We start from the raw sequence: 15,865 nt of genomic DNA, 5'->3' as shown, positions 1-15,865 counted from the left end.
TAACACCCGCTGCAAGCGTTTGGCAATGAAAGGGTTAAGCTACCCCTGGAAATGCCCTAAACCCTAAAGAAACCCTTTTCAAATGTGCGTTTCTTCTGTTCATGGTACAGAAGTCACACTACCAGAAGGGTCATAAAACTTTCCCTGGAAATGGCCCAAACTCCTCCGAAAGCCTTGCCATGTATGTGCTGGTGGGTGCAATACAGGCTCAGTCCTCACGCAGGAGTCCAGCCAATGCGAAACTAGACTAGCCGTGCTGTGTGAGGGCAGAGCGTCAAAATACAATTAACCGGTAGCAGTGAGGATCCAAATTTATGGCTTTACCGTGTAGCAGCGACAGGCCAAATTTTTGCCATGACAAACCCACTAAAATAGATGATGCATAAACTGATGACAAATGCTTTGATATATATTATGAAATGGTTTGCGTGAGCGATAATTTTTTCTCATTTTTCTCACTTTGACGGAGGAGCCTTTAACCCCTTCACTACGGCCGGGCCAAAACAGCGCCCCGCGCTGTATCGAGATCACCGCACGTGCCAAATTTCAAATGTCGCTATTGCATATAACAAGTTTTCAGCCATAAACTTTAGATAATCATGTATTATATATGAAAACATGCAGAATTAAATGGTGCATATAAAGAAACTCACTATGGCCGGGCCAAAACAGCACCCCGCGCCAAATTACAAATATCGCTATTGAATATAGCAAGTTTTCAGCCATAAACTCAAGATAATCATCATGTATTATATAGGAAAACATGCAGAATTAAATGGTGCACATAAAGAAACATAAATTAATTGATAATTTTGGGATGTAAGCATAAATATAGATAAAATATCTCATATATTGGCTAGAGCGAGCCAGGACGCAGTATGCACGTCCTTGGATATGGTACGGGGCACACAAGGATATACACATCCTCATGCTGAAGGGGTTAAGAAACATGATCCGTGCAGCTACCGGGTTAAATCATTTACAAGTTGAAAAAAAATATTGTAATGTTGAATATTTTGTCATAGAAATAGAGAGTCACGAAAACCCTCAATGAACCGCAATGCACAGCCCCGTACGTGTCAGCGCCACCGTGGGTTGTGCCTGGAAGGGTCTCTAGTCAAACCATTCGGGCACTGGTTTCCTTTCCTCCCCTCTGCTCTGCCACACAGGGACATTATTACAAGTCAAACCCGACAAGTTTTGGGTCCCTACAGAGTTTGGGATGAATAACTCTGTAGGGACCCAAAACTTCTCGGGTTGGTCCTGTAAAACAGCCCCTAAACCGACCTTTGGAGGGACCCAAACTTTTCGGGTTTAATTTGTAATACTGTGCACAGTCCCAACACTTATTTTCTCCTCTCATATATTACTTATAGATAACATAGGAGAGGGAGGGAATTGAACACCCAAATGGACAATTTGAAATGGTTATACTGAAGTCGTTTGATCCTAATTCTGTACCATGAACTTAAAACGCACATTTGGCAAGGCTTTCATGGGGGTTTTCTTTATTTCCTGGGGTAGATTTGTGACCTTGATGGTAGTTTGATCCTTCCTCTGTATCATGAACCTAAAAACACAGATTTGCCAAGGTTTTCGTAGGAGTTTTGAACATTTCCAGGAGCAGTTTTGTGATCCTGGTGGTAGTGTGACCTTTCCTCTGTACCATGAACCTAAAGAAACACACATTTGTCAAGGATTTCCTAGGAGTTGTGGGCATTTCCAGGGGTAGTTTTGTGATCCTGGTGGTAGTGTGACCTTTCCTCTGTACCATGAACCTAAAGAAACACACATTTGTCAAGGATTTCCTAGGAGTTGTGGGCATTTCCAGGGGTAGTTTTGTGGCCCTTGTGGTAGTGTGACCCTTCCTCTGTACCATGAACCTAAAGAAACACACATTTGTCAAGGATTTCCTAGGAGTTGTGGGCATTTCCAGGGGTAGTTTTGTGGCCTTTGTGGTAGTGTGACCCTTCTTCTGTACCATGAACCTAAAGAAACACACATTTCTCAAGGATTTCCTAGGAGTTGTGGGCATTTCCAGGGGTAGTTTTGTGGCCCTTGTGGTAGTGTGACCCTTCCTCTGTACCATGAACCTAAAGAAACACACATCTGGCAAGGCTTTCCTAGGAGTTGTGGGCATTTCCAGGGGTAGTTTTGTGGCCCTGGTGGTAGTGTGACCCTTCCTCTGTACCATGAACCTAAAGAAACACACATCTGGAAAGGCTTTCCTAGGAGTTGTGGGCATTTCCAGGGGTAGTTTTGTGGCCTTGGTGGTAGTGTGACCCTTCCTCTGTACCATGAACCTAAAGAAACACATCTGGCAAGGCCTTCCTAGGAATTGTGGGCATTTCCAGGGGTAGTTTTGTGGCCCTGGTGGTAGTGTGACCCTTCCTCTGTACCATGAACCTAAAGAAACACATCTGGCAAGGCCTTCCTAGGAATTGTGGGCATTTCCAGGGGTAGTTTTATAACCCTGGTGCTGGCCTAACCCTTCTTCAGTTGCATGAACCGAAAAAAACACTCACTGCAACCCAACTGATCCCCTCTTTGGCCTTTATAAATAGCTGATGTAAGAAGCAAAACTGTCTTACCAAAGTCATGCTCAAGTTGGTGGCAATGTAGACCCCACTAGACCAGCACAAAGTCATCATTATCCTTGACGGTGAAGGCCTCAGTTATCATCAAATAGCACAGCCGACTGGTGTGTCCATCTCTAACGTATGAATGGGTCTGCAGACATGTGGCCACAGGCTCCACTAGTGACAGGCCTCAAAGCCTTGCAGCAGATTTTTAAGTGTAATCACAGCATGGGTGCATACACTCATTATTAAATAGATACCTATCACCCTCATATATCGTATAGCTATCCACGCTGGTGCAGTATGTGCTTTACGTATTAATTTTGGCAGATATTATAATTCTGTATACTTTTACTGGCAATTATGCTTCTAAACCACCACCTAGAGTTATCATTGACTCAGTTAAATAAGGATGAGGTCAGCCCCAGCATCTAAACTGCCTGAGAATGGTCCATGTTATTAGGGATGTACCGATACCAAAATTTTGACCGATACCGATACCCCAATATTTGACCGATACCGATACCCCAATATTTGACCGATACCTGTGCATTAATTTTTTCATACAATTCCAGCAGCTAAAAGGCAATATCAAATGTTAAGAAAAAAAAAAGACCCACTACTCGTTGTTCCACCATAGAAGGGAAGAAAAAAAGAAAGTAGCCAGCGGTGGCCTGAAAAAAAGGTGTCCATAGATCCGTAGCCAGACGTGCTGACCACTGCACCACGGAGGCACATACTGACCCTATACGGCACGGCGAGGCAGCAGTTAACCCAAGTGTTAAAACCCACCCCCATGACAAGGGGCGAGGGAGGAGGCGCCTGGTAAGGTCTAGTTGACTCAGCAAGGTTAGCTTTACCGTACATTTAGGCAGCCCTGGCAGCGTGACTGTCTGACTGACTGAGGCAGGCAAATGAGGTGAGCGGAGGGGCTCCGCCAATCCCGCGCTGAAGCTACTAAACCTGTATTGTACGTGTCTGCGGTACCAAAGGCTATACTGTGTACCAAGTATTATATGTTTGTATTCAAAGTAATATGAATCTTATCGTTTAAAGTGATGAAAATTAAATCGTGGGAAATTCCATACTTGGTAGTATCACGATACTGGATAATTACAGTTTTATAATATTTTTTCAACAATTTACAAAATCCAATTTCTGTTGAACAAAATTATTTGCGAGTGACATGCCATGTACAAAACTCCTTCAAGTATCGGTAACGGTATTGGCAGAAAACCAGCCGATACCGATACTCTTAAAATGTGCCGATACCACCCATACCGATACATCGGTACATCCCTACATGTTATCATAGGTTTCTGCACCCAAGCACACACACACACACACACACACTTAACATGGCTTTGCTAGGAGTTGTGGGCCTTTCCATGGCTAGTGTTTTGACCCTGGTGGGAGTCTGACATGGCTTCTGTACCGATAACTCTAAAAACTACTCCCGAGAACACATTTTCCTCTTTTGTGGCATTTAGGAATAACTGATGTGAGAGTCGGCAGCGTCTCAGAACAGCGATCAATGTCCTGAGTGGAATGGCTGACAAAATAATTGCATCCACAGCACAGTCTCATAACAATTGTCAATAATCTCTGTAATGCATTGACGACCTAATGTCAGTGACTCGGAGCTGAGTTAGTTAGCACCAGAATGACATCTTGCATACGAACAAGCACCCTTACGGTCAAGAATTATCACCACAACCAATTATTACAGTATGCTTAGTTCAACGATGTATTTACAGCATATGAGCAATGCATTACCTAGACAAGGCTCATCAGTGCACATGTGATCCTGAATCACTGGCACCTCTCTCCTTCATTGAGCTTGGGTACACAGGGCTAACACGGAGTCTGGAAAGTTTTGTTTAGTGGGCGCAACATCTATGGTCATATGCCGGAGGGAGACAGAAGGGGAAGGAATTACAGGAGAGGGGAACAGACCCCAGGAGATGGGACACAACCCCCAATTAATACCTGGTACACTGCTGGATGGACAGGGGCGTAGGGTATTGGAAAAGCCGCCTAATTTTTTCCACTCCGCCCGGGAATCGAACCTGGGCTCTCTCGGTTGTGAGCCGAGTGTGCTAACCACTGCACTATGAAGCCCCCAGGGCTACCACGTTCTACACAGGGAGAAGTGTCTCAAAATTGTTGGCCTGCGTATCTCAGAATGCCTTACAGTGTTGGATAAGTTTTGGCTGAATGTACCCACGGGAGCTTCACCCTGCCTGTCTGCCTGTCTGAGGTGGCCATGTCTACCTGGTGGTCCCAGGGCACAGCTACATGGAGGCCACAAAAACTGCTCTGGTAACCAGTTTCCCAGTGACACAGCAGGACTTCCTACACTTGAATGCCCTCACAACATGTCACCAAAAGCAGGGCACTGTGCAGGCACCACCTTCTGATGGCCACAAGATCCTGCTTCGTCTGGGGTTCAGTCAAGGGCATATACTCAAGTCTATGGACCATATTATTATAAACATGTTGCCGTATGAATTAGCCTCCTGGCGCTATAGGCAACATGAAAAGAGCCAGCACACACATCTGACAAGGGTTTCAGAGGAGTTTTGGTTGTTTTAAGGGATAGTTTTGTGACCCTGGTGGTTGGAAAGTTTGGAAAGTTTTGTTTAGTCGGCGCAACATCTGTGGTCATATGCCGGAGAGAGACAGAAGGGGAAGGAATTATGGGAGAAGGGAACAGACCCCAGGAGATGGGACACAACCCCCGATTAATATCTGGTACCCATTCACTGCTGGGTGAACAGGGGCGTAGGGTATCGGAAAAGCCGCCCAAATTTTTCCACTCCGCCCGGGAATCGAACCCGGGCTCTCTTGGTTGTGAGCCGAGTGTGCTAACCACTGCACCAAGAAGTCCCCTACCCTGGTGGTAGTTTAACCTTTCTTCCGTACCATGAACCAAAAAACACGGCTCTGTTAAGGCTTTTCATAGGAGTTTTGGTTATTTTAAGGGGTAGTTTTGTGACCCTGGTGGTAGTTTAACCCTTCTTCCGTACCATGAACCTAAAAACATGGCTCTGTTAAGGCTTTCAGAGGAGTTTTGGTTATTTTAAGGGGTAACTCGATTTACGTGAGTATTGTGTCCTTGAAGAGGTCGCGTAAATCAAAAACAATGTAAATCAAACAAGAGGTAGGTTTCTATCGAAAAATAAATATTCACTTCATTGAGTGGAAAAAGAGAGAGAGAGAGAGAGAGAGAGAGAGAGAGAGAGAGAGAGAGAGAGAGAGAGAGAGAGAGAGAGAGAGAGAGAGAGAGAGAGAGAGAGAGAGAGAGAGAGAGAGAGAGAGAGAGAGAGAGAGAGAGAGAGAGAGAGAGAGAGAGAGAGAGAGAGAGAGAGAGAGAGAGAGAGAGAGAGAGAGAGAGAGAGAGAGAGAGAGAGAGAGAGAGAGAGAGAGAGAGAGAGAGAGAGAGAGAGAGAGAGAATTTATTGAGGAGACAGTGATGAGGGGGGGGGAGAGAGAGAGAGAGAGAGAGAGAGAGAGAGAGAGAGAGAGAGAGAGAGAGAGAGAGAGAGAGAGAGAGAGAGAGAGAGAGAGAGAGAGAGAATTTATTGAGGAGAGAGGGGATTTACTGAGGGGGGGGGAGAGAGAGAGAGAGAGAGAGAGAGAGAGAGAGAGAGAGAGAGAGAGAGAGAGAGAGAGAGAGAGAGAGAGAGAGAGAGAGAGGGAGAGAGAGAGAGAGAGAGAGAGAGAGAGAGAGAGAGAGAGAGAGAGAGAGAGAGAGAGAGAGAGAGAGAGAGAGAGAGAGAGAGAGAGAGAGAGAGAGAGAGAGAGAGAGAGAGAGAGAGAGAGAGAATATCCATATCACCAAGATATCCACTCAGGCACTCACTCTCAGCCTCACTCGTGTGAGGAAGAAATGAGGGACACCATGAGCAACTGGATAGTATTGGTACTGGTACCGTGCCATATAGCTGGTACCGTACCGGTACCTGCCCACCCCTATTGTTGAGTAGTGTGGCAGCGTGGGTACTGTATTGTTGTTCAAGTGGTGCGTGGGAAGAACTGAGCTCAGCTGTGTGGCCGTGGTGTTGTGTGAGTCCAGTTGCGTGAGACATCTAATGGCCACTCCATAAAATATCGCGTATAAGTGAAAAAAACATGTAAATTAAACATTTGTTTGGATTTTGGACCACGCGTTATTTAAAAAACGTGTAAACCAAACTCAGAAATCAATTACTGTATATATATATATATATATATATATATATATATATATATATATATATATATATATATATATATATATATATATATATATACACAATACGCTCTCGAGTTTCGCGCTATCCTAGGTTTGCGATTCTCGAGTTTTGCAGTTAGTACTAAATTCTTACCATCCCAACTGAATATATATATATATATATATATATATATAGATATATATATATATATATATATATATATATATATATATATATATATATATATATATATATATACACACACAGTATACCCCGCATAAGTCAGACCAATTGGGGGAAGGCCAATCCGAGTTATCCGAAAATCTGAGTTACCCGAGGGATTTTTTTTTCACATTTTGCGCGCCTGTTACCACTAACAGTTGAAATGGTCTGTGTAAAGCATTACGTAAATAGGTACTACATACATGGCGCGCGCACACACATACACACGCGGCGTACACACACACACACACACACGTACCGCACCATGAGCTCGGCACGGCTCACACCTCTCTCATGGTCCTGTATAACAGCCATTTTGTCTGCCACCGACAGCATCTCAGCTTCCTATCTGACGTGGAAGACACAGCCTTGCCCTTAAAAGCCATAATAGAATTACAAAGGCAACAATAAGGGCTACAGAGTGAGTGAAAGCTGAGGGGGAGAGGTGAAATTCAATGGAAGCACTTATATGTGTTTGTTTGGGCCGCCATATTTGCTGATGACGTCATCAAAGCACGGAGGCGCTCCACCTCTCCAAACTGAGCTGCAGCGAGCAGTCCGGATTGGGAGTCCGGGCTGCGGCGTCACGCGTTTGAGAGCACACGGATCGGTCCCTGCGGCCCGGGTCGCTCTCTCAAAAGCAGCCCAGGGGTATTTTAGCCAGTATATAAGCCGAGTGGCTTAAAATGACTCAATCAAAGGGCTAAAAATGTCTACCAGTGCACTTGAGATAGAACGTATAAAAAAAAAAAAAAAAAAAGGATCCTGAGAGCGTCTGACTTATCCGATATCTGGCTTATTCGGGTCTGACTTAAGCGGGGTTTACTGTATATATGTACAGTCATCCCTTGCCATATCGCGGTTCACTTTTCACGGTCTCACTGTATCGCGGATTCTTAAATTGTATAAATCTAATTTTGTATCGCGGATTTTTTGTTATATCACGGGATTGATTTTGCAGTATAGAGGTATTTTTATATATTTATTATTTTCATTATTGTTGCAGTAAAATAAGCATTTTCTAGCCTAAAAACTTGAAAACAATATAAAATAATAAAAAAATATTAATTATAACATTAAAAGAATATTAAATCAAAATAAAATACATAGCGTACAGCAGATGAGTAGACAAACACTCGCACAGATGGAAAACACAGCTACGGCTGCTTTTGCTTGAGCTAGTTTGCCCACGTGAGATCGTACACGGCACACTATTGGCTGATGGATGGGAGGCGACCAACCAGAGCACTGTGTTCTGTATCCTGGGCGCTGATTGGCTCAGCGACCGTAACATTTGTTGGTTCGTGAGTGGTTAGCTCGGAGACAAAGGGAGAGTGTGTTACAGCTTGCTACCGTTAATGGTATGAGAACTTGGCAGTGAGGACCCAGACAGGATGAGGCAGTGGCTACACTTGGACAAGACTTAAGTCCAAAACCTGCTCAACATGATTACTCCAAGCTTATCTAGTTTTGTGGAACTCTTTGTGGTACTGGAATAAACACATGGATAGCTACTGAACCAATCCAGCTGATATGCTCTTCTTCTTTTTGTGACCACAACTTACCGACCTCACGATAAATTAACCGACATGCTGGTGACTGAGTTTCTGACTAGAATTTCAATGAGTTTCCTGTGAAATGTAGCCGACTTTGAATCTTTCTTGAGAAGCTAGTGGTTGGGTGACCGTGTTCAAATGGGCTGGGGCAAGATTCACAAATATGCATGCTTATATAAATAATATATATAAAATATAATATATACAAAAAAAAAAAAACAAAAAAAAAAAAGGTCACTACTTCGCGGATTTTCACCTATCGCGGGGGGTTCTGGAACCTATACCCCGCTATAGACGAGGGACCACTGTACTTGTATATATATATATATATATATATATATATATATATATATATATATATATATATATATATATATATATATATATATATATATATATATATAGTGTAAATGGGCAGGAGATTTTCTCAGAACATGTTTCATTAAAAGTGATTGTCAGTTCAGTTGATTATTTTCTTTAGGATGTTGTAATTATTTCGGTATTTTCTTCTAGAGTTTTTCTTGTAAGTTTCGTCTTATGTACTTGCTCAGTGTGGGTCTTGGGCGCTCCTGATGCAAGGTGATAGCTGAGTCAACAAGTTAAGAAGACCGTGGACAAATGGTACTGTGAAAAAGAAGACACGGCGGAGAAGAACGAGCCCATCAAACTCTACTATAAAGCACACTTCTCCAAAAGCTACAAAGAAGACGAGCGTATAATGCGCCAAATCGTCAAGAAAAACGTCACTCCCACCAACCAAGAAAAGAAAATAAGCCTCACCATCTACTACAGAAGTAAGAATACCAGCCATCTCCACTTAAACAGCCCAGCAGTCGACAAAAAGAATACTCAACAGTCACATGTTGTATATAGGTTCACTTGCAACCAAGGGAACTGTGCAGCCCTTCAATCAACCTATATCGGCATGACGACACTGAGATTAAGCAGACGACTCAGCTATCACCTTGCATCAGGAGCGCCCAAGACCCACACTGAGCAAGTACATAAGACGAAACTTACAAGAAAAACTCTAGAAGAAAATACCGAAATAATTACAACATGCAACGACTACAGACGCCTGCCCATCTTAGAAGCGTTGTACATCAAGGATATGGAGCCAAATCTTAACATCCAACAACAAGATCTGCAGGCTCTTCCAAGCATGAGGAAAGGTGACCAGCCGGCAACGCTCAGCCAATCAGGAGCCGAGGCAGCGAGGAACCCCGGGGAGCCAGCCGTATAAAGGCAGCCCCGCGCGGACACCCAGTCATTCTCCTCTCACACCTCGAGATGGACACACTCACTCCCAACGCCACTGAAGAAGGGTCCAGGACCCGAAATCGCGATCTGGCTACGCAGATGATATCCTACGGGGATACCATCAACAAACTCCCTAAAGAGAATAAGACACTCCTTAGACAAAAAGAGAACATCCTAAAGAAAATAATCAACGCTGAACTGACAATCACTTTTAATAAAATATATATATATATATATATATATATATATATATATATATATATATATATATATATATATATATATATATATATATATATATATATATATATATATATATATATATATATATATATATATATATATATATATATATATATATATATATATATATATATATATATATATATATATATATATATATATATATATATATATATATATATATATATATATATATATATATATATATATATATATATATAAACAGAATATTAAGGGGAGTCAGTGGCTGAGTGGATAGCATGACGGCACCACGTTTGGGACGGCGCGAGTTCAATCCCCGCCCGGTGCCACCAAGCTGGGATTTTTCAGCCGCCGCCAAGTGGCTTAAAACTACCCACATGCTGTCCAGAAGACCACCTATGAACCCAGACTCTAGATTCTAGGATTAAAGATGAGCTCCAGGAGGGCAGCATGAGCCAATGCAAGATGGCGCCACTACAGCTAACTCTCGATTTATGTGAGTATTGTGTCCTTGAAGAGGTCGCGTAAATCAAAAACAATGTAAATCAAACAAGAGGTAGGTTTCTGTTGAAAAATAAATATTCACTTCATTCAGTGGAGAGAGAGAGAGAGAGAGAATATCCATATCACCGAGATATCCACTCAGGCACTCAGTCTCGGCCTCACTCGTGTAAGGAAGAAATGAGGGACACCATGAGCGACTGGATAGTATTGGTACCGGTATCGAGCAGTCTGGTACCGGTACCGTACCATATAGCTGGTACCAGTACCTGCCCACCTCTATTGTTGAATAGCGTGGCAGCGTGGGAACTGTACGTATTGTTGTTCAAGTGGCGCGCAGGAAGAACTGAGCTCAGCTGTGTGAGTCCAGTTGCGTGAGACATCTGGGGGTCACTCCATAAAATATCACGTATAAGTGAAAAAAACATGTAAATTAATAATTTATTTGGATTTTGGACCACGCGTTATTTAAAAAACGTGTAAACCAAACTCGCATAAATCGAGTTACCTGTTTAAACACTGGCCTGCGCCACAACGGACTGGGCCATACCATCAGGCCCCTCAAAAAAACAAGCCTACAGGCGCCACAGGCGAAGATTAAAAAAAAAAAAAAAAAATGAATAAAAAAAAAAAAAAATATATATATATATATATATATATATATATATATATATATATATATATATATATATATATATATATATATATATATATATATATATATATAGTCATCCCCGCCGTCAAGGGTATTTCGTCTGGGACTTCGCGCGATGCGCGAAACCGCGAACGGCGGGACTATAAGCCTATGGGAAAATATGCATTTGGGGAAGTCACCTCTGACACATCATATAAAACATGTTTTTCCGTTCAAAAGTAGCCCAATTTAGATAAGTAGCCCAATCTGGCAACACTGCAGTGTGGCGGCGCGTGAATTTTTTTTTTTACGATAATGTTGCTATGAGAAAATCTCGACCAATAGCAGTCGTCCCTGAGTGAGCTGCTGGCCAATAGAGCATGACGTCACAGTTCAACCGTGACGTCACTCAGGAGCAACCTAAAGGCGGTGTCACACTAGCACTTTTTCCGTCAACTTTTTCCGTCGTTTTTCTGAAAATCGTCGATATCTTGGCTGCGGCCTGTCACACACTAACGGTGTTTCGTCTGAAACTTTCCGTCGGCACAGACCATGGGAATGTAGACAAACATGGAGTCCACGCTGCGGCAAAGATACGCTGCTCTGAACCTAATACTGTGTATTGTGAGACTTAGACGAGCTAAACAAGCCAAAAAGCGTGCATGGATGCGCGCATGGTTGGCCTGCCGAAAGATAAAGTGTGTACCACAGGCTGTTAAAAGAGCTGAGTTTAGAGGATCATGAGACTCTGAAGAATTGGATCAGGTTGGACAAAAGCCAGTACCACAGACTTCTGGAGTTAGTGACCTCTCTTATTGCCAGAAATGACACCAGGATGAGGAAGGCTGTCACTGCAGGAGAGCGTTTGAGACAGGTTGAAGCCACGCGGAAAGTCTCGGTCTTGGTCTTGGAAATGTAAACAAAGGCGGAAATTTGCAGGCGGAAACGATCCTGATCGTCTGACAAATTCATGCGATAAGTTCATGCGGAACGATGAAAAATCGACGGAAATCGCATTAACCGACGGAAAAAGTGCTAGTGTGACACCGCCTTAACGTCCATTGCCCCGCCTCCCTCCTCTCTTCCCCTCCTCTGCCTCCCTCCCTCCCTCCTCTGCCTTCCTCCTCCTCCTTCCCCTCCTCTGCCTTCCTCCTCCTCTCTGCCTTCCTATTTAGCGTCAATCCACAGACACGCCAAACTGGGGCCACAGATAAGCGGGGGTCACAATTAGTTGATCATGAATACGCTAAACCGCTGATGGGTGAGACCGCGAACGGGGGTGACTGTATATATATATATATATATATATATATATATATATATATATATATATATATATATATATATATATATATATATATATATATATATATATATATATGACTTCAGGATGTAATACGGCAGAACTTTCTTGTTCAAACACAACTAAGCAATTACAGCGTCTAATTTATCTTGAAAATATCAGCTCTTAACACTGAATAGTTTTTATTTTAGCACTAAATGTTTAGTATCCCCTTAACTCATATCTTGCTCTTGCGGCTGGCAGCAACCCTGTCGCCACGATGTTGTGATGATTTAAATGTGAATATTTCCAGATTGCCGGTAGCCACTGGACAGAGAGGAGGTGGGTGTTATGCTTGAGGCTTGTAGAGCGTAATTGCGCCTGGCAGAAAGCCTGAGACGGTCATCCCACAGGCGGCAGACACCTTGCGACAGCCCCCGATTTTCAAGGTTGCAAAGTGTCTCGAGATGTTGCAAACCAAGTCGCAAGGTGTCGGCGGCATGGTCTCGGCCTATCTCGGGCTCTCTGCAACAATTGTCGTCATCGGTGATTTCTTTGGCCAAGGCAAAATTGTCACAGACATCTTGCGGCACCAGCCATGGCGCCGACCCTTGGCGACAACTGCCTGCAACAGCCGGCGGCAAGTTTCCAACAGCCGCCTACTGTGCAACTGGTGGCGGCCAAAACAGGATTAAACTTGTATATTATGTCCCATCACCGACTGACGCTGGTCATAATCTGCGACAGTCTGGGACAGTAGGCGACACAAATTTAACGTGTCTGTGGCATGACAATAGCAGTATTGCCGACTTGTGAAAACTGGGTGGCAACATGCCGCCGACAGCCTGCAACACGCCGGCAACACTTGGCAACAGGTTTAAATTTGTTCTCAAAACTACGTATCGGCGGCTATTGGCTATGGTCGCCGATTAGAATGACTTTGTTGCTGACTAACTCCGACTGTCGCCTTTTGTCGCGGATCACAATCGCCATATGTCACCGACTATTGCAGTTCATCGGTGGCTGATTTTCCCGTTCCTTTTTTTAAAAAAGAAGGGACAGTCGAGCCGAATAGCAGACAATCGGAGATTGTCAAGCGGTCGCAAGTGGTTTCCAACAAGCGCCCACACCCGCTGATTAACGGACAAAACTAGAATTTTGTCGCCGATTCTAGACAAATCGAGCTGTCTGCCACCAGTGGGATGACCCTCTGACCCACATAGGGGCAGGCCGCAACAATATAATGTTTTATGAATCTGTTGTGGCCTGACCCATTTTGGGGCAGGCCATCAAGATGGCTTTTCTGTGCATATGAATGAATATAAGCTACTGTATATGATTTGTTATTACAATTGTTCAACTGATTGTCTTACAATACAGTAAATCAACCAAATTCTACTTGTATTTTTTTACTGGTAATGGAACCCATCAATTTGTCTACCGCGAAGAAGGCGAAAAGTGTCATACCAGAACATGGCTCTGGTGATGAAGATTCTTGTGGTGAATCCTACAGTTCATCTTCAAATTATGACTCATTGAACGAAGGATGGAAAATTGCAGCAAAAAGAGCAAAGAAAGTGTCAACCTTTTGTGTTGGCTGTGAGGGTAGTCCATTCATGTGCCTGGATTGATTCACTGTGAAACATCATGGCTAATATCATGCAAAGGGAGAACAATGAACTCAAAATATGGGAATGCACATCTTTTGTTTATTCATTATGTGTTCCAAGCCAAGGATACTTATTTGTTGTGAACAGGAAGAATTTTTTTTTTTTCCCATTGTGAAAATATGAAGTTTTTTTTGTTGATATTACACTCTATGATGGAAAATTATTGGAGATATTTGAGGAATATTTAATTTTCATCCACTCAAGTTAAAAAAAAACAAATAAATGTAATTTACTATATTTCATAATAGTCTCAATTCAAGGTAAAATTGAAATGGTTTAATGGTCAATAAACAATATTCTTTTTATTATCTTTCTTTAATGCCTTATCCATAGAAAGAGAATCATTAATACAAAAAAATATTAATAAGTGCATCCTATATTGGATAATTAGGAGGATCGTAATTAGCATTAAAACGACCACCGGCGGGTCAGGCTGCCACAAGGGATTAAACCACCTGGGTCAGATCACATGGTATGAGTTAATAAAGCTAGGCTGCTGTGTACTTGCTTCCTTGCATGTCCACCACTTCATCCATCTTCACTATCGTCACTGCTAAGGTGTTGTTGCTCCCAGACCACAGCAGAGGTATTATCACTCCCAGACCACTGTTGAGGTGTTGTTGCTCCCAGACCACTTGCTTCCTCGTCACTATCAAATCCTTCGAAGTCGAAGGCGGAGATGACAGAACTAAGTTCGTCATCTGGTGGTTTGTCGGGGTAGAGAAAAATTTATCATTATTTTATCATTATTGCAGTCAAATCTCAACATCCATGGTGGTTAGGTAACAAACACCCACGGATGTTGAGGATCTACGGATATCTGCTGATAGATACATACTGGTCACAGCATTAGGGTGCTGGCATCTCTCATTACAATACAGTAGATAGGGGACACACTCTATAGCCATATAACTCTGTGGCTGGTACAGTAAGACATCTCTGAATGACTGTCATACACTTTACGAATATTTATTTTACAACAATTTGCATATTATTTTCTCACTGTTTTAACAATAGACATTAAATGAAAAGACATTAATCAAGGAGTTGCTGTATATACAGACATGGCACTATGGGACTAAAGAAAGTGGTAAAAAAAAGGAAAAAAAATATGTACACAATCATTATTTTAAGTATTAGTATTAACTATTATCAGCATCACTGTCTTACCTGATGATGTGAATGCTTTGTGGTGCAGTGGGGAAGAAAGTTGCTCTTTCTCCTCCTCTCCCTCAGAGGCTGTGTGTGGATGGTGAGCTGAGGGGGAGAGGTTCTCCATGTGCCTCTCATTCTCAAATCCTGTGTGTGGATGTGTTTTTTATAGATTACAGATTTATTGCACAACTATATAGAGCTACAACAGTACACATCTAGGTGTATTTATTCATTTATAGAGTAGCCTAACTACTGACAATATGACAACGACAACAAGGACTAGCTACAGGTACAGTAAACCCTCGATATAACGGACTAATTGGTTGGGAACGAAGTCCGTTAATGCCGAAAGTCTGTTACAAGCGGCGAAAATAAAAAAAAACGTAAAATAATGCCAACGAACCAAATAAATGTAGGTATATATATTCCTATTGTGTATGTTATGTGCACATTGTTTGTATAGCCACTTAGCACACTTGGCGATGGACTGCAAGGCACTAAGCCTGCCAGGTTGACAGTGGGGCCATGCGAGGGAGCCGTATTGTTACGGGAATGGGCAAAATT

The 15,865-nt window shown here is 42.6% G+C and overlaps 1 protein-coding gene across 12 annotated transcripts in view; it reads right to left on the bottom strand.

Annotated features, from left to right (window-relative positions):
• LOC126986811 (uncharacterized) overlaps window positions 1-15,865 on the bottom strand; it is a 108,987-nt gene that overhangs the window by 4,687 nt on the left and 88,435 nt on the right. For 10 of the 12 annotated variants that reach the window (XM_050843183.1, XM_050843178.1, XM_050843185.1 and 7 more), the window contains 2 exons: window positions 15,317-15,445; window positions 14,443-14,847 (listed from right to left, as the gene is read on the bottom strand). In XM_050843183.1, coding sequence (XP_050699140.1) covers window positions 14,675-14,847; window positions 15,317-15,445 — 302 coding nt within the window. In that variant the 3' untranslated portion in view covers window positions 14,443-14,674. Of the gene's footprint in view, window positions 1-14,442; window positions 14,848-15,316; window positions 15,446-15,865 lie in introns of those variants that run through there. The other 2 variants (XM_050843181.1, XM_050843179.1) reach the window with 2 other exon arrangements.

The sequence above is a fragment of the Eriocheir sinensis genome, chromosome 63 (genome assembly GCF_024679095.1).
Source record: "Eriocheir sinensis breed Jianghai 21 chromosome 63, ASM2467909v1, whole genome shotgun sequence".
In the NCBI taxonomy this organism is placed as follows: Eukaryota; Metazoa; Arthropoda; class Malacostraca; order Decapoda; family Varunidae; genus Eriocheir; species Eriocheir sinensis.
Note: the sequence above shows the minus strand (reverse complement) of the source record. Positions and strands in the feature narration are given on the sequence as shown.